Source organism: Ictidomys tridecemlineatus, chromosome 2 (genome assembly GCF_052094955.1).
Source record: "Ictidomys tridecemlineatus isolate mIctTri1 chromosome 2, mIctTri1.hap1, whole genome shotgun sequence".
Classification (NCBI taxonomy): Eukaryota; Metazoa; Chordata; class Mammalia; order Rodentia; family Sciuridae; genus Ictidomys; species Ictidomys tridecemlineatus.
In genome coordinates, this window is record NC_135478.1 from 116,911,756 (window position 1) to 116,930,517 (window position 18,762).

Consider the following 18,762-nt stretch of genomic DNA (forward strand, 5'->3'; position numbering starts at 1 on the left):
GAAGGCTCTTCACTGTGAACTGTTGTCCCCAACCCGGGATTAAAACGTCACTGAGGTCCCTGTCAGGCAGGGGTGCAGTGGCCGCCCCGGGGAGCCGCGCCTGGGCCTGTCTGCGGGTCTGCAGGTCCCAGCGGAGCGAGAGGCCCCACTTCCTGCAGTCCCCTTTGGTGGCTCCTTTGTCCTGATGCCTTCTGAGCAACTGACAGGGAGGGAGGGGAGCGGAGGCCGGTTGCTCCTTAACAGCAGAAGCCCCCCTCCCTTGGGGACTCCTCTCCAGCTGTGTTTGGAGAGGCTGGGGGTGCTGTGGCCCTGCCCGCCCTGGCCGCGCCGTGTTCGGGGCGGGAGGGGCCCGGAGGCAGCTGCGGTCCGGCTCTGGCTCTGGCTTCCTTCCGCGGCGGGATGAATCACGTCCTCCCTTTGTGAGCCCACAGGACGTCAGGGCCGGCCGGCTGCTGGACGGGTGCCCGCCCAGGGATGTCAGGCCGGGGTCTGAGCCGCCGGAGGGACTCGGCCTCGGGAGGGATGACGTCGGTGGCTCCCACTGGCGCGTCTTCAGTGGCGCGCGGCTTCCTGGCACGGGGAACCCACCTGCGCCTGGCCAGCCGGACCGACGCGCTGCCCGGGGGCGGGGCCTCGCGGCGGGGGCGGGGCCTTGTGGTCACCCTCCCCGCACTTGTTTTTTGAGCACCTGCCTCTGGCCTGGCTCTACCCGGGAGCCTGGGACCAGGCATGGATGGAGGACAAGCCCCCCCCCCCCCCCCAGCCCTGGGAGCTCCAGCCAGAGCAGGGGTTGGCTCAGTCCTCGTGTAAGAACCAGATAGGGATCCTGGCGCACATCGGGGGTCCCGCGCCTTCTGCAGAGACCCCGCCTGCAGGGCTGCCCCGCTCCCACATTCATTCCATCCCCCCCACCTGCCCCGGCCCCCTTGGCCCTGCCTCCTGGACCCTCTTTCTGGAATTCCCTTTCCCTGGCAGTTGGCACCTTCACAGGCTCCAATGTGACCTCCACCGAGAGCCTCCCCACCCTGCTCTGTCCCAGAGTCCACTCTGGAACGGTTTCACTCTCACATCGGCGGTGGCTCTGCTGCCCAGATCTGACCCTCCTTAGGCAGTCCAGTGGGCACTGTGGCGACGTCCTGTGCCCTATAAGTGCCGGGCATACACAAGGTGCTTAATTAATCCATAGTTTGGGAGTGACCCGTCCGGCTGAGGATGACCAGGTTCCGTGTGGACCTTGCTCCGCCTCCTGCTCTGGGAGCTCAGGCTGTTGTAACCCGGGAGCTGGGCTGCGAGGTCTTCTGGGTGGAAGATTCTGGACTTCAGTGCTGGCCAGGACTGGGGTGGGGGTGGGGAGCCTTAGCCCAAGGCAGCAGTGTGGGAGGAGGGTGACCCCAGCCACAGGAAAGGGAGGGTCCCTGGGTGGGGAAGAAACTATTTGGGCGAGTTCCGAGGCTTAGCCAGAGCTCCAGAGCCCCCTCCCGCCGCTCCCAGGAGGACACGCCTATTGTCATAGCTGCAGGGTTGGTGCTGGGGGGCGGGCCCTCTGCCAAAGGGGCTCTTGTTTATTTGAGATTTGAACAGAAAAAGGCTGTCCTCTCAAAACCCCGCTGCACAGACCTCACTGGTGCTTTGGGGTCAGGGCAGAAGATGGCAGGGGTTTTCTGGCTCTCTCTTAAACATTTTTTTTCCCGATGGAACATTATGTTCACCAAACAGCAAGAAGAACAAGGGCCTCGCGGAGCCCACCACCCCGGGAAGGAGGAACACTGTGAAGGTCAGCAGGGAGCTTGGTGTCTTGGGGAAGCCCTTGTATTTCCTGAAGGTGAATGGTGCCAGTTCTTGTTGTTTTGCTTTTGCAAAACCCAGGCGAAGGCAGCTTCTTTGCACTTAGCACCCAGCCATCAGCTGGGTAAACTTGAGTTCATCAGGGTGTGGAAACAGTTGCAGAAAATGGCCCAAGAGCAGATCATTATAGTCTGTTTAAGAGATCCCTACTCATTGGACATTTAGATTATTTCACATCTTGGTCCATGTCTCCAGCCCTGTGTACCTGGGGTCCCCAGCTTACTGCCTTGAGATTACTCACTCCTTTCTGTTCCTCCCAAAGCCCAGGGCCTCAGGACCTTTGCATACACTGTTCCTTCTCGGTTCCACCATGGACTCTTCTTAACATGATCCTTTTACCCTTATCACAGTTTATTTTCAAAACCTTTCTTGGGTTGCTTTTTGAGGTCTGCCTATCTCCCCAACCCAAGACTGTGAGCTACATGGGGGGCAGGGGTTTTAGCTACCTGCCTACCCTCTCTATTCATTGTCAAACCTCTGTGTACAGCTCAGGGCCTCTGGAGGGGACAATGAGTGTTAGTTTCATGCCTCGTGAAGTTCATTCTTGGGTTATAAAAACCAGGCTCAGCTTCCTCTGCCTTCTCACTGGTTGACTGGAGTCTGGAGAAGGTTTATGATTCCCATGTGGAATAAGATTTTAGCGGCCCCCCCCCAGATATGAGGCAAAGATGAAAATGATCCCTCGGGACACCAGACACCCCCTCCAGTTCCTCCGTGGACATTCCACATACAGGTGGATCTGCACAATGCCAGTTGTTGCCATGGAGACCTGCGGATACTGTTGCCACCATGGTAACAGGGAGATGCTCTTTACTGAGCATGTACTATGTGCCGGGTTCTGGGCAAGCACTGCTGAGCAGAACCTCTAAAGTGCTGTTACCTGCAGGTTCCAGGTGAGGAACTGGCCCAGAGAGACAGCACTCCTGGGGGCTGAGGCAGGATAGAAACCCAGGCTGGCTGGTCTTGTCTGAGCCTTTAACCCCGGCCTCTCCCCACCCAGCCATAGTGCAGGCCTCTCTGCACACAGACAACCTCTCATGCTCCCTGTGACCAGGGCACACAATCCGGGTGCCTTGTGCACCCTGCTGTCCAGGGAGTGTCTATGCTGTCACCCTCCACTGTCCCTAGGCATGTCCTGTACACAGCTCGGCACCCAGACACACCACAGTCCCCACCCACATCGACACCTAGAAACACATTCGTGGTGCCCACTCACCCCCGGCACCCCTTGCACACACATGTGCCCAGGGTGAGCAGGCCACCTGGAGTGTCTAGCAGGAGCAGCAGGCACAGGCCACCTGGCCTTGCTCATCCCTGATGAGTGCCCACCCCGGGGACCTGCCTGCAGGTGGCAGCTTCCATAAGCTGACCCTGGGCTCCCGCCACAGGCTGGTGCCCACCTCCCCTCCTCGTCTGTGGGAAGGGCCAGGGCGCCCCGTAGCCAGGGGATGGGGTCCCTGGGCCAAGGTCACAGTCAGACCAGAGGCTCCCCTGGACCCCAGTGCACCGGATGCCCTCAGGCCTCTGTGGAGGACCCGCCCTCCTCCTGGGGGTCACTGGCTTCTTTCCTGCTTGTCCTGCCAAGAGCTCAAGCCCCTTGGGGCTCTGGAATGTGACAGGATGTGTGACCACAGACAGGCCCCAGCTCCTCCTTTCTGAGGTGAGGAGCACTGGTGAGCTGCAGGCAGAGTCCACTCTATACCTGGTCGTGGTGGAGGGAGGTTTCCAGGCTCCCCTGGTCCTCATGTCCTTCTGTCCCCTCCTGGTCAGGGTCGGCCTGGTGGCCCCTCCCTCTCAGAGCTGCAGGACATGATTCCTGCCTGTCTCACCCGGGGCAGAGCTGGCCTGTCCCAGGGAAGCGTTGGGGATACTGTCTGGGGTGTGGGGGAGGGGGGCCGGGGCGCCCACCCTATTGGTGTCCAGTGGCCCCTCGAGGCTGGCTTCTTTTGCCTGGTGTCTTCATGAGACCCTAACCCTAAGGAGCCTTAGCTTGGCGGGGTGTGTAGGCACTGGGCTTTTCCTGGGGAAGGGGGTCAGTCTTGGATGGAGGGAACACACCTACTGTGTGCTTTTAAAGCTCTGTCACCGCTGACGTCTATAAGTTTCGGACATCTTCCCCTACTGGGCCTGGCTCTGTCACAGCTGTGTCCCTGGTTCCTAGTACAGGACCTGGCACATAGTAGGACATCAAGAAAAATTGGGTCTGTCTATAAACAATGCCAAGCTCTTTCCATGAGCATTCTCAGCACCTGTCTCAGCTCCTTTGCAAAACAGTGGGATTCTAACTCACTGGACAGGAGAGGAGACCGAGGCTGAGACAGGAAACCTGCCCGAGCTCAAGAGCAGGACTTGGATTTGTGGGCGCCGGTGGACCCCTAGCTGAGCCCCGACACCACGCCCACTTGCCAGGTGCTGCCCTGTCTGCCCTTCCCTCCACCTGCCCCACGCCTGCCCCGACCAGCAGTTCTCACCTGGTGCGGGGCCAGGCCTCAGCAGGTCCACAGGGGACATGCCCGCCCTGGAGGAGGGCAGCTGCGGGAGGCCCCTGGCAGGTGGACAGCAGCTCCCCCCGCTCCTGCTCAGGAAAGCAGACCCCTGCCACGGGGAGGGGGAAGCGCTCCATGCACCCCTGAGCTGCCCACTCTCCAGTCGCAGCCCTGCTACTTTCCACTCCAGGGACACACAGATATTTCTACTCCCTGCATGTTCATGCTCTTTTCTGCCTCTTTTTTTGGGGGGGAATATTGGGGATTGAACTCAGGGGCCCTCACCACTGAGCCCCACCCCAGCCCTGTTCTGTGTTTTATTTAGAGACAGGGTCTCCCTGAGCTGCTCAGGGCCTCGCTGTGGCTGAGGCTGCCTTTGAACTCGGGATCCTCCTGCCTCAGCCTCCTGAGCCCCAGGGCCATGCACCTGGCAACCTTTTCTGCCTGACCTCATGATTTTCCCTTGGCCAGCTCCCTCCCGTCTTCTAGGTCATGTGGCTGAAAGGTCCCCTCCCCCAGGAAGCCTTCCAGGGTCACCCAAAGTGAAGGGCCCCAGCTTGACTCATCACAGACTTGGTCCCCTTGCCTCCCTGGTCACCTGAGGCCACTTTTATCTTGGTGCCTTGGCATATCCTTTGCCTGAGTCCCCCCTACTCCATAAATGCTACCTAAATAGGGACCTTCATCACCAAAGATAGGGTCAAGCACACAGTAGGTCCATCAGCCTTTTGGGTAAACTGGTGGAAGAGCTGCTTTGTAAGCTGCAGAGGTGGAGACCGCTCCGTGTCCTTTTGGTGCGTGGCCTGAGACCCTGCTTGGGGGGGGGTGCCTGGGGAGACCCGCGTTCCGAGCCCTCCGTCCCTGTGAGTCAGAGCTTCCAGGAAAGAGGGGTGTCACAGGCGGGCTCCCCCAAAACTCAGCCGAGTCAGGGCGCCAGGGAGGGTGGCCTATCGGTGTGAATGCACCACCAGTGTGCGCTGAGGAGCAGGTCACCTCTGGAGGGACTGTGGGACGTGCCTGTGAACGCCGGGAGCTGGGTCTTTATCACCAGCAGCAGAGACAGTCACCCTCGGGCACAGAGGTCAGGGCCTTTGCCAGGACAAGGGCGAGCGCTTCCCAGGGTGACTGACCTGCGCGGCACGGCTGCCACACCCTGGCGAGGGCCTGGCCGGCTGCAGCAGGCAGAGGGCAGCCGTGGCTCGGGGGGCCAGAGCCCAGAGGCCGTGACGGGGAAGTGGCCTCTTGCAAGAAAGTGTCTCTACAGACAGAAGAAGATCCAGGGTCCAGAGAGGGTGTTTTCTTGGGGTCTCCTTCTGAGGATGAATTTTATAATGGCCTGAGGTTCTATCTACTGAGTGTCTGCTGTATGCACTCCAGGCCTCCTTACTCCATTTGGGGCTGGGTAGGGGGAGGAGGACGAACCTCCCCCAGCCCCACCGGATTTCCTATCCCTTTTCCTGCTCCTGGGCTGAAGCTGGAGGACCTAACTGCAGGTTCCTGGCTCCTCAGTCTCTGAATTATTAACTATAAAACTGCTGGTGAGATTGCTAATGGACGCCCCCGGTGAACATCAGCATCATGCTGAGAACTTTGAATTGGTGAGCTCACTTAACTGCAACTGAAGCATGCTAAGCATGGTTTCATTTTACAGATGAGGAAGGCAGGGCTCAGAGAAGTCCAGTGAGTTGCCTAAGGTCACACAGCAGTGGGGTGGAAATGGCTGACTCTGAATAGTCATACAGAGGGACACAGATAGGAGGAGACCAGGGGCTCCTGGCCACCAGCCCTGTGTGTCATCCTCCCAACCCTGGCATCCGCTGAGCTCTTAAGACCTGGCAATTATGCTGGGCAAAATGAGGCTCTGGGAGGACGTAGAGCAGGTGGTGTTCATCTGAGGTCAGGCGTCTAACTGAATTTAGGAGGGGGACAGTGTTTTCAGTAGTGGGCCAGATAGACGCTCAGGGACGAGCCTGCTTGGGCTCATCAGGGACCTAGCCTGTCTGTGGCCACTGGGAGCTGCCCGTGAGGCAGGCCGTATCCCCAGAGGCTCTCTCTGCACTTTGGGATACTCCAGGGCTTTGCGGTTGTTTCCTCTTTGTCTGATCGACTTCTGTTCTTCCCTCCCCCCTTCTTGTGAATTAGCATCCACATATCAGCGAGAACGTTCAACCTTTGGTTCTTTGGGATTGGCTTATTTCACTTAGCATGATAGTCTCCAGCTCCAGCCATTTACCTGCAAAACCCACATTCATTCTTTTAATGGCTGAGTAATATTCCATTGTGTACATGTACCACATTTTCTTTATCCATTCCTCTGCTGAAGGGCATCTAGGTTGGTTCCACCGTTTGCTATTGTGAATTGTGCTGCTATAAACATTGATGTGGCTGTGTCCCTGTAGTGTGCTGATTTTAAGTCCTCTCAGTACAAACTGAGGAATGGGATAGCTGGGTCAAATGGTGGTTCCATTCCAACTTGAAACCACATTTGAATCCCGTCTGAGGCCTGCTTTTCACCTGACGTCTTCTCATGAACAGAAGTTTACTTAGGATCTGGTTGTCCATGTTTTCTTCTGGACACTGGCTCCTTTGCCCTCACGGGGGCAGTTCACTCTTGATCCACAGTGGACACAGCCAGGGAGAGGCAGCTGGGTCCTGCAGGCGGGCGAGGTGAGGGTAGTGGTCTGCCCTGGGGTCGAGGGGAGACACTGGCCTGGGGTCTGCAAAGTGTTTCACATGGAAACTGCAGAATCAGAAATTGCTCTTTTTCGCTGCATGAAATTCAGACGTTATAACTAAGCAAAATGACCTTAAAATGCCTTCCGCCACTCGGAGGTAACTTTTGCCAGCATTTTCCTGTGCAGGGTCTTCTGGCACCTTCTCTGGGCACCGGGTGCCCTCCTCTCTGAAGCTCATCCACAGGCCTCTCTGTAGGACAGGAAGTGGGCTTCTGTGCGCACTGGACCTCAACGTTTGAACGCTGAACTGTTACTTGTTTATCTGGCCAGATAGCACACTTGCAAACTCCAATGTGGGTCATTCCCAGAGCGGGGACCGTGAGACGGTGTCCCCTGTCCTTCTGACCTCCCCATCCCTGAGCAGACCGACCTGGAACTTGTCTTTTAATTGAATTTGAATCTTTTCCCCGAAAACCTGTGCACTGCCTTGACCTCCGAGTCTGGAAGGTCCTCTTGTCGTCACGGCTGCCCTCTGTCCCTCAGAGAGCCCCGCCGGCCTCCTCAGGGTGGAGAGGCAGCCTCGGCCAGGACAGTGACCGGTGGCCCTAGCTGGGCCCTGGGGATAGCGCCATTTCTAGTGCCCCACAGGCCAGTGATTAAAGATGACATTGGGGCGGGGCAGGGTTGGTGCTGGGGAGCTCCCCGTCCCTCAGTCTGCTTCACAGATGGCCTGCACCTGTCCCTGAGGCATTGTCCCTGGGAGCCGTCATTAAGCAGAACCTTCTTTAAGCCCAGGGCTTCTGCTTTACTCCCTTCACGGTGTCCCCTGCATTTAAGGCAGAGGGACAAGAGGTTAAAATGAACCGTCCCCGCTGCCCCGAGAGGTCACGCCCAGCTGCTGGCCGAGGGGTAATTAGTGGTTAGTGGTCAAGTGAAATGCGCCTGGCGGGCCGGACGGCCCAGCCACGTCTGCCCTGTGGGGAGGCCCATGTGGGGTGGGAGGTCAGACCCCTTCCTGCCCGGCCACTCGCTGTCCTGCGCCTGCGGGGGGTGTGGGGGGCCGTTCCCTGGGTGGCCTCCTGCTCCAGGGCTGCACCTGCCTGTCCTACCCGCAGAGCGACACCCTCTCTAGAGGTCAGCTCCACTGCCCTCAGGTGCTGTGTTTTGGTCCCAGCTGGGTCACATGGCCACTGCTAACGGCAAAGGTGGCGGAGGAAGACAGCATCTGGCTTAGGAAGGGACGTCCCTGAGCCCCTGTGTCTGCACCAGGGCTCCAGATCCACATTCCTTCCGCTTCCCCGAGGGCTTCCTTGTTCAAATTAAATGAAAAAAAGAAAGAATTAGAAAAAAAAAAAAAAAAGACAGACTTTTACCATGGCCACATGACCCTCGGGTATGACCTTGCTTTTCAACTTTCCACTTTTTTTCCCTTTTTTTGGTCCTGGGGTCTGAACCCAGGGGCCCTCGACCACTGAGCCCCGTCCCCAGCCCTATTCTGTGTTTTATTTAGAGACAGGGTCTCACTGAGCTGCTTAGGGCCTCGATGTGGCTGAGGCTGGCTTTGAACCTAGGTCCTCCTGCCTCAGCCTCCTGAGCTGCTGGGAGGACAGGTGTGGGCAGCGTTTTGCTTTTTCAGTAGTTAAATAGACGTATTTCAAAAAGAACCTTCCCAAACAATCTCCATTATAAACAGAAGACCAATGTCACTTGCCTTAAATAGAAAATAACAGTAAAAATTAAACACAAAGAAAAGAAAACGACAGTTTCCATCCGCCGCTGCAGCAGCCGTGGCCTGAGTGGGGCTCGCTCTGTGCTACGCTGGAGATGAGCAGATAATGGAGATGTGCGCCAAAGCCCAGCGGCACCGAGCAGAGCTGTCTGGGGGACTTCCCAGGGAGCGGGGAGAATCAGAGAGGAAGCAGCTTCCTTTGAATGGTGTCATTTAAGACTCTTGCACTGTCATCTGAGACCATGTAGTGCCCCAAGTGGTCCCCTCCAGCTTCTGCAGAACCCGTGCTGCCTGCCCCCGCTTTCCCCACCCAGCAGTGGGCCTCCAGTGTGTCCTAGGTTCTGGGAAGCCGTCTGTGCCCAGGGGGGCTTCAGTGGGTGAGTCAGTCTTGCAGAGGTGCGGCCCGGGCTCAGCGCGGACACGAGGCTCTCTGATCAGGTCAACCGAGACCTGGAAGTCACTTTGGTTTGGGAAATCTGCACAGGCTTCTGGGAAGAGGTGTCATTTGATTAATCTCTCTCGAATGTCCTTTTGTCCTTCTTCGTGGACCCATTTGAGAATCTGGGGCGAGACCTGGCCTGTGGTATAGACCAGGTTAGTTTTCGGGGGGGGGACCTTGAACACCTTGCCCAGGGAATGGACAGTGGGAGCCACCGATGGTTTCAGAGCTGGGGAATGCCCTGCTCAACCCTGCTAGGACCAGGGCTTTGTGCACAGGCAGCTCTTGGGCCAGCATCTGCTAATTCCTTCAGAAATGTTCTTGGACTTGGAAGAAATTGTTACTTTCTCTGAAAGGCAACACGGACTTCTCAGGCTCCCTAAAGACAGTGCATCTCGCTCATGTGTCTTTCTGGGTCTGGCGTTGGGCTGTGCCTTGTCCACTGGTGCTCAGGGGCTGTTTCCTCTGCTCTGAGCCCCGATTCTGGGGCTGGGCCCCATCTTCCAAAGCCAGGCCAGCCACCACTGCTGGGCAGCTGTTGGAACTGTCCTTGGAAACCTAGTCAGGTGTGTGGTGGCCTGGCCATCAAGCAGAGCCAGAAGACCCCCCGTGAGGGGCAAGGCCACCAGGAACTCTGGTTTGTTGCTTTCCGGACATTTTACCGGGCCTGCCCCAGGGCAGAAGTGAAGAACCCTGACCGCACACTTGGCTTGAGTCAGCAGGGGAAGGTTTCCGCGGGTGGGATTCTGCATGTCCCCCGAGCTCTGGAAAAGGCGTGTACCCTGTGGCCAGCCAGCCTGCGGCTAGGCAGGATGTATCTTGGGAAAATCATCGCTTGAGGCTCTGCTTGCAGTGTTGGTTTCAATGGTCAGTGATTGGAGGGTGGGCCGTTAGTTGACATCCAGGGGCGAGGGATGAGTGACTTAAGGATGAGGCCTCCTTAATAGAGGAATACCATGAAAGTGCTGGGATCCGCAGTAGAGGGTGCATAGCTCTCCAGGTGAGAGACCCCATGAAATTAAGCCACAATTAAAAAAATTTCTAGCCAGGTGCAGTGGCCCACACCTGTCATCCCAGCGGCTCAGGAGGCTGAGGCAGGAGGATCTCGAGTTTAAAGCCAGCCTCAGCAACAGGGAGGCCCTAAGAAACTCTGTGAGTCCCTGTCTCTAAACACAAAACAGGGCTGGGGATGGGGCTCAGTGGCTGAGGGCCCCTGAGTTCAATCCCTGGTACCCCCCCCAAAAAAAAATTCTAAATAGTGTTCAAGATTTGATTCCATTCCAGTTTTAAGTGAAATGCTCCACGTAGGGAATGAAAGCCCCATGATGACTCCGGCTGCTTGTCACAGAGCTGACCGTGGCTGCTGGCACTGACAGCAGGGTTTGGGACAATGAGAAACACTTGCTCTTCTGTGGTTTGAATTTTTCTGCAGTTCTCATGTGGAGCACCGAGGGGGCAGGGCGCTGCCAGAGGACGAACTGAAGACCAGGGGCAGGGAGGGGCAGGGAGGGGCGGCTGGAAGAGGCCCGGGGAGGATTGGCATCCCTCCAGGTCTGGGGTGCAGGCCTGCCTCAGCAAGGAGCTGGGTGGGGAGCGTGCGCGGCAACACAGCACCTGTCAGGGAAGCCCCTTATTTCTGTTTTGCATATGAGGACGCCCTCGTCTGCTGAGATTCCCTACTGTAATGAAATCTTGGAGACTTGTGGGGACTCTTCCTAAGTGTCATTAGGTTTTTTGGTACCAGGGATTGAACTCAGGGGCTCTCAACCACATCCCCAGCCTGATTTTGTATTTTATTGACAGACAGGGTCTCCCTGGGTTGTTTAGGGCCTTGATAAATTGCTGAGGCTGGCCTTGGAACTCTCCATCCTCCCACCTCAGCCTCCCAAGCACGGGATGACAGGCGTGGGCCAACCACACCCAGCTCAATAGAGTTTTTTCAGCTTACTTTGGTCACATTTCCGGTTTCTTAAAAACGTTTGCTTGACTTTTCCACCTTCTGCAAGTCCCAATTCCGGTGGCTTCTTTAGTGTTGAGCTGATGTGCTCTCAGCTCTCCACTTCTGGGTGTGCAGACATTCTTTTCAGATGCATTAAGCAAACAAAAACAATTCAGAAAAGCAGTGAAGAAGAACAAGGAGGCCCCCAGGTCCTTGGAGAGCCAGGCTTTCAAGGTCTCCATTTTCCACCATCTAGAGCAGGGCCACAGACTTTCTTTGTCTAGTAAATAGCACAAACCATTGGGCCCTGTGGACTCTGTGACAGCAACTTAACCTGTCACTCACACAGATCCCTGTACTGGATGGCCCTTGAAAGGGGTCACAGCCATAGGAACCAATGGGTGTGGCTGTTGCCAATAAAACTTTATTGACCAAGCAGCCCCGTGGGTTGGACGGATCTAGAGGAAAAACAGGGGAAAGAAGCAGCTTGATTAATGGCTCGGGCCAGTGGTCCCCCTGTCCCAAAATAGCACAAATTGTAGGAAGGAACAGGCCGGAGAATTGAAAAGGCGGATGTTAGGCAGAGGGGAAGAGCTGTCCTGACCTTGTCCTGCAGGTCAGCGGTGGCCCCTGGCCGCGGGGTCTGGGCGGCAGCCGGGATCCCGCTTTGAGGCTCCCAAAGGCAGATGGGCCCCTTGGAGGCTCCGAGAAGTTTCTGGAAGAGCTGGCTTGCCATCCAGAACCCAAACCCCGTCCCTCCCGCAGAAGTGTCCAGGGGCCTGGGAGGGGCCCTGCAGCTGGGTGCCAGGTGGACTGGACTGCGGCGCCCGGAGGCCCAGCCGTGCCGAGGCGGCTGTCACAGGACAGGGACGCGCCCGCCCGGGGAGGGCTCACTGCGCCTGTCCCGCAGCCCGACGGTCCTCTGCAGCCCCCAGCCCTGCGCTGAGCATCGGCGGCTTTCGGGGCTCGGAATCCAGGAAGGCGTGGTGCCCGGGGAGGGGCCCGCGGCCGGAGAACCGAAGGCCAGGAGCCTGGGTGGCGCCAGGCCCCAGTGCGCGCTCCTCTCAGCGACAGGCAGGTCAGTGTCCCCTCTCCCCGCGCAGCCTCTCATATCTGAGGCCCAGAGGGAGGCAGGGCTGGCTTTGCTGGTGCAGGGAAGTGCCCCAGCGCTGGGTCTGCAGGTCTGGGACCTCAGGAGCGGATCCCTCCGCAGCGACAGAAGCCGCATCAGTGGCTGCCAGGGCCGGTGGGGGCGAGGGCTCGGCCTCCCAGTGACGTGGGAGATGCTGTCCTTTGGGAAGGCGTTTGGAAGCTGGAGGGCGGTGGTCGTTGCGCAGCTCAGAGGGGCAGTGCTCAGGGCTCCCCGACTTCCGATGTCTCCGCTTTACGATGACATGGGAGCTGCGCCAGGGACGCCGCGTTTGGAATTCTGAGTGTTTGCCCCTCACCTGGGCCTCAGGTGTGCTGTGTGATATTCTCTCCCAGTACGAAGTGGCTCCTGGGCCAAGGCATCACAAGGGGGAACAGCATGTGCACTCCCGAGTGCTCAGTGTATTCAGCCCTGAACGGTGGCACACGCCTCTCCCCCCAGCGCCTTGAGAGGCTGAGGCGGGAGGATTGCCCATTGAAGGCCAGCCTCAGCGATTTAGCAAGTCTCTGTCTCCGAATTAAAAAAAAAAAAAAAAAAAAAGACTGGGGATGAAACTCAGTGATAGAGTACCCCTGGGGTCAATTCCCAGTACAATCAGTCAATCAAATCCAAATAAAAAGAGATCTTTGTGCTAGATGGCTTTGCCCAATTGTGTGCTCTCCTAAGTGACCTGAGTGCGTTTAAGGTGGGCCACCCTAGGTTGTCTGGTAGGTTAGTGGTATTAAGTGCATTTGGACAGCAGTATTTTCAACTTAAGGATGGATTCATTGGGACATGTCACCATAAGCCCAGGAATATCCATACTGTGAGTTTAGTAGCCACCGTGGCATTGTGAAACCTGGAGGTTCTTGAGAATGAAGGGGTATGACCCAGATAAACAGGGGTGTGTGGGCACCCTGGCCAATGCCACCCTGTGCAGACTCTCCTCCTCCTTCAGCTTCCTGAGTCGCTGGAATGACAGGTGTGCACCACTGCACCAGGCTAGTATTTGTTCTTTTGTGATCCATGTGTCTTGCATGATGCCCTTGTGGTTTGTCTGTTGGAGCAGCTGTCAGAATTTCTTTCCTTTTTAGAGCTGTATAATATTCCTCTGTGTGAGTATTCCCCATTTGGCTCATCTGTCTGTTTGAGGTGGACAGTTGTGTCCACCTGCAGGCTGTTGTGATGATGCTTGAACATCAGTTTACAAACACCTGTTCAAATGCCTGTGTCCACTTCTTTTGGATATGTGCCTAGGGGTGGCATTTCTAGATCCTATGAGTGGTTTGGGAGGATTCCCATACTGTTTCCACGGCGACTCTGCCATTTTACATCCCCACAGCAGTATCTAGGGTTCCAGTTTCTCCACATCCCGGTCTGCATTTCTCCTCCTTTCTCTTTTCACAATAGCCACCCCATGGGTGTGACATGCCCTTTACCTGTGAATGTCATAAAAAGCAGTGATTCTAGTGACGCTCAAGTGGACTTTGGAAACCTGACCGGGAGGGAGGGTGGGGACCAGAGTGCCAGCCGCCTGCAAGCCAGGCACGCCCTCCTCCGTCTCCTCTCCTCACCTGTGAAACAGGGGTCACAGCAGGACTGGCCACTGGGGCTCTTGAAGGGCCAGGGTGGAGTAATTCCTGAGAGACACCCAGCAGAGTGCCTGGCACCGTCTGCGCCCCGAGATCATGGCTGTTTTTACTCTAAGCACGTTGTTTTCATTCTGGTTTCATGTGTTTTGTTTTCGGGTTTTGAGATGGTGTCCCACTGTGCTGCCTGGGCTGGTCTCTATCCTCTGGCCCTCCTTTGATCCTCCTGCCTCAGCCTCCTGAGTGGCCGGAGACACAGGTGTGGGCCATGGCGCCCGGCCGCACCTCGGCATTTTGAATGGATGGAAGAACACAGCTCAGGGACACAAGCCCCCCCCCCCATGACTGTGACATTTGCCTCTCCTGGAGAATGGGCACTGTTCCCGTGGTTCTCCTGTGACGGCCGAGGCTCACCCATCTTTTCTGACCCCAAACCAAGGACTTGCAGGGTGAGGGCTTTGCGGGGCTCTGATGGTGCCCAGGCTGGCTGGGGCTGGGGTGGTCTGCCTGCGGCCCTGGCGACGTTTCAGGAGGGTTGTGAGTTGGAATTACTTCCAGCAGGGCATCCTCAGGGGGACAGGGGACCACAGTGCCCTGCAGATACAGTGGCTTTTCTTTCTGGTGACTTCCTAGGGTGACTTTCTAGCGACGGGGTCACTGAGTTGAAAGTAGACAGGGTTTGGGGGGACGAGGTGCACAGGGAGCCTCCCCACTCCTGTGATGGGGGGCTGGTGGTCTTTCCGGGCCAATGCCCATGTGGGGACAGCACCCCAGTGTTGACAGGATTTTTTTTGGTACCAGGAATTGAACCCAGGGGCCCTCCACCACTAAGCCCTTCCCCAGCCCTGTTCTGTGTTTTATTTAGAGACAGGATCTCACTGAGCTGCTTAGGGCCTCACCATTGCTGAGGCTGGCTTTGAACTCAGGATCCTCCTGCCTCAGCCTCCCGAGCCACTGGGAAGACAGGTCAGGAGAGGCTTCCTGGAGGCGGTTGGAGGAGGAGGGGATCATGGGTGCACAGAGATGAGGAGGCAGCTAGAGGAAAAGGGTGCGTCCTGCCTCCTGCCTGGGCGTCACTTCAGAAGTAGGAGAGTGTGTGTAAGAGACAGAGGGAGCAGCCTCCATTGTAGACTAGGCTGGCAGGAGAGAGAGGGTCAGATCCGGGGCCTTGGGGAGGAGTCAGGTCTCCACCCAGGGGCAGTGGGAGACCGGAGGGATTTGAGCTGGGGGTGACGTCCCGACCCTTGGGTATTAGGGGAGGCCCAGCCTTGGGAACCAAGGGCCATGCTGAGGCTGACTCCAGAAGTTCCTTCTCCATGACGCCCTCCCGGCCACCGAGGAGTCCCCTTCTGCATAGTCACCAACATTCTGCCCACTGGGATCAAGTTTCGTTCACTGCTCTCTCTGTGTTCAGGGCTTTCTGTGTGTTGGGTTCCCTGCTGCATCCCCAGCACCTGGCACATAGTAGGTGCTCATTAATAGGGCATTGGAATGGATGAATGAATGGTTGGATGGATGGATGGAGAGATGAGCTAGGGCTGCAGCCACGGGGACAGGGACAGGGGACGCGCGTGCTCCAGTGACATCTGACATTTCGGCTGGGCCCTGTGCATCTGGGGCCCGTGGGTGGCCAGATCTTGTGTGTTCCGCGCCCAGCTCCTCCTGGAGGACGCCAGCCTGCGCTCTGCCAATCTGCTCCTGGCCTGTTGCTGGGTGCGCGTCACGGGACGGGTCTGCAGATTCAGGGGCCAAGGTCATGTTCCGGGAGACACTGAAAGGTGTCAGGACCGGCCCACGCCCCGCACCAGATGGTGGCCTTCCCGAGAAGCAGCGGCAGCCAGAGAGCTGCTGAGCTCCCAGCACGGCTGGCGGGTGTGACTGCGGAGAAGCGTCCACAGCCGCGGGAATGAGTCAGGGCCTCCGAATCCCGGGTAAGAGCTGTTTGGTTCTGAATGGGAGCGTCCCTCTCGCCCGTCCCCAGGGGACTGAGCCCCGTGGCTGCTCCTGGCACTGGGGCATAGAGCCCGGCGCCTCGAGAGGCCGCCTGTGCCCGGAGCGTCAGGATGAGGGTTTGGGATGGCCCCCGTGGTTCCTGCACCTGTTGCTCAGTGACTCCCTCCGTAGACAGCTTGTCACGGAAGTGGGGGGTTTCAGGCTTTGCAAATGAACCCAGGGACATCAAACCTGAGGATTCTTCAGGTGGAGCCTGAGAAGTGCCCACTGCTGCGGTCACAGCGGGGGTCAGGCTGAGGTCCTCTCTGTCCTGGTCGCCCACAGCCTGCTGACCCCCAGGTGGACGCTTGGCTGTCTGTCTGCCCCACGCTGACCTCTGTGACAGTGAGTGTGCACACCACACACACAACCAGGTCTGGCTCAGGAGGGTTCCCCCGGGAGCTCGTGGTCACCTGACTCTGACCGCGGCTTCACTAAGGCATTTGGAAGGAGCCGGCGAGGCCACCCAGGAATAAATAGCATCCGGCTTGGGTGCGAGTGGGCTTCCAGAGCGTCTTGGAAGAGAGGAGCATCTTTTAAATCAGGCTAACATATGCGATGCTTCTAAAGTAAGGTCTGAAGGCACAGCCTTAATCGAGCGCCGCGTTTTGTGACAGGGTGAGGGAAAACCTGAGCTCTCTGGGTCTCGGGGGTCGCCAGGACTTGGGACTGTTATTCCGTGGTCTGCGGTGGTGGTTTAGGGTCCTGCTCTCCTTGGATTGATTCATTGGTTCCTCGATTCGTGTAGCCTCCTTTGCAGACCAGGGCGTCCCCCAGGGCTTAGTTGGAGCATGGGTCCTGCCCTTGGAAGTGTGCCTGCCTCGCTGAGAGGAGTCCCGCTCAAGACCTGAAGGTCTGTGGTGACCTTGAACCTGTACCACAGGCTGGCTCCAGGTTGGAGGTAGACAGAGAAGTTTGAGCTGTGGCCAGCTCCATGTGTGGGGAAGAAGGGTCCCCAGGTAACAGGCACAGCGTGTGCAAAGGCCCTGAGAAAGCATGTGAGGACCTCTGAAGGGTGCATCATGCAAATGCAGAACAGAAGGAAGAGCTCCCAAATGACGTTGAGGGCATTGTCTGGGACCACCATTCCAGATCTAGGCAGCTCATTCTCTTCCTCCTTTGTTTCCTCATGAACTGTTGTAAAGGAAGACATTATGACCTAGTGTTGCAATTGCTGTGTGTGTGTGTGTTACATAAGACTGTGAGTTCCATGGTTGCAGGGTGGTAGTTCTTCTTACACATAGTAGGTGCTCAGTAAACACGGGGGATTCTTATTGTCTCCTGCACACACATGGATATATAAGGCTAACAAACTGGAAAACGGGAAGGAGTGTGTTTTAGTCGCTGGAGGAGATGCCAGCGGATGCAGTTGGAACCCAAAAGCTTTTGCGCCGTCTGTGCACATATTGCCAGAGCTCCAGAACCGAGGCTGTCCCCTGTGCCTCAGACCTGCTGAAACTCAGCTGCAGGGACCAGCCTCCGTCCCCCGCTGGCTCCTGCCATGGGCTGGCCCCATTCCCCCTGAGCAGGGACTCTGGGGCTTCCCCGGACTCACGTGTCCCCAGCCAGGGCCACCAGCTTGGGTAAGTGGGTGCAGGCGCCACCTTCATGTGGGGCTGCGGTCCGGGAGGTGCAGACCCCGGTGCTGGGAGACTTTCTCCCTGGAATCCTGTGGCTGTCCTGTGTCTCCTGCCTGGGCTGCGTGTGTCCCACACAGGGCTCCAGCGGCCCGAGGCCGGCTGCGGGGGCAGGGGCAGGGGCAGGGCCGGAGCAGGGGGCTGTCCGGTTCTCAGATCCTGCGAGTCTGTCCCTCTGTTCTGCCTGTGACCGTGTCGGGGTGATGTTCTGGGTGGGAGATGGGCTCTCCTGGCCCCTGAGGGGGTAAGGAGGAGAGAACCCCAAACCCGGCTGCGTCCCTCTGTGTCCCTACCGAGGCTGCGAGTGAGTCAGCCGGAGCCGCGCAGCCCGCAGACTGCAGAGGAACCAAAATACCTCGGAGGTTTTGCGCATCTAGCTGGGGGCGGGTGGGCAGTTTTTAAGGGAAAGACGACACGCCTGGAGCCGGTGGGGATTGGGAACAGTGAGGGTTCCCACTTTTTAAGATCAGAAAGGAATCAGAAAAATATTGTTTTAAAGGCAGGGCTGGATGTGACCCGTTCAACCGCAGGTCAAGCCACAGCTGTGTGATAATAAACAAGCTGGGTAACCTCTCTGGGCCCTTTCCTTTCATCTGCAGAAGAAAGACATGACAATTCTTGCCTTTCTGAGTTTGAAGCCTAAGGCAGGGGGAGGCGTGGTCTCCTATCTGGGTGAACCAGGGCCTTGCCCTCTGCAGCCTCTGCAGGTGAATCTGATCTGTGGACCCACTTTACAGGGTTGTGGGGGTGAGAGCTATGGACCGCATGGAGCTCTTGGTTCCACGGTCTGTGTCACTCATGGTCGGCTGTCACGGTCAGTTTTACTAAGAATAGGAAGGGGGCTGGGGTCATGGCTCAGCAGGAGAGCACTCTTCCTGCGCATGTGAAGCCCTGGGTTCGATCCTCAGCACTACATAGAAATAAATAAATAAAACAAAGGTATTGTGTCCAACTACAACCAAAAAATAAATATTAAAAAAAAAGAATATGAAGGGGATTGGGGTGGGGCGCGTGGCACACACCTGTCATCCCGGTGGCTTGGGAGGCTGAGGCAGGAGGATCCCAAGTTCAAGGCCAGCCTCAGCAACTTAGCAAGACCCTGTCTCTACATAAAAAAGTTAAGAAGGCTGGGATTTTTCAGTGGGTAAGCACCCTGGTTAAAAGAAAGAAAAAAAAGAGGAAGGGACATAAAATAGGTGTTCAACAGAAAGAGCCCAACAGCAGATGAGTGAAAGCAGGCTGAGTGGGAACAGCGGCTTCGATTTTTAGTGCCCAGGGGAAGGCAAGAGGCTCCGGCGGCCC

General features: G+C 57.2%; 1 protein-coding gene across 4 annotated transcripts in view; it reads left to right on the forward strand.

Annotated features, from left to right (window-relative positions):
* Kiaa1671 (KIAA1671 ortholog) overlaps nt 1–18,762 on the forward strand; it is a 123,842-nt gene that overhangs the window by 19,911 nt on the left and 85,169 nt on the right. The window contains exon 1 of one of the 4 annotated variants that reach the window (XM_078039633.1): nt 11,740–12,191. The exons of 2 other annotated variants lie outside the window; for them this stretch is intronic. In XM_078039633.1, the coding sequence (XP_077895759.1) occupies nt 11,800–12,191 (392 nt within the window). In that variant the 5' untranslated portion in view covers nt 11,740–11,799. Of the gene's footprint in view, nt 1–11,739; nt 12,192–18,762 lie in introns of those variants that run through there. One more of the 4 variants, XM_078039632.1, reaches the window with a different exon arrangement.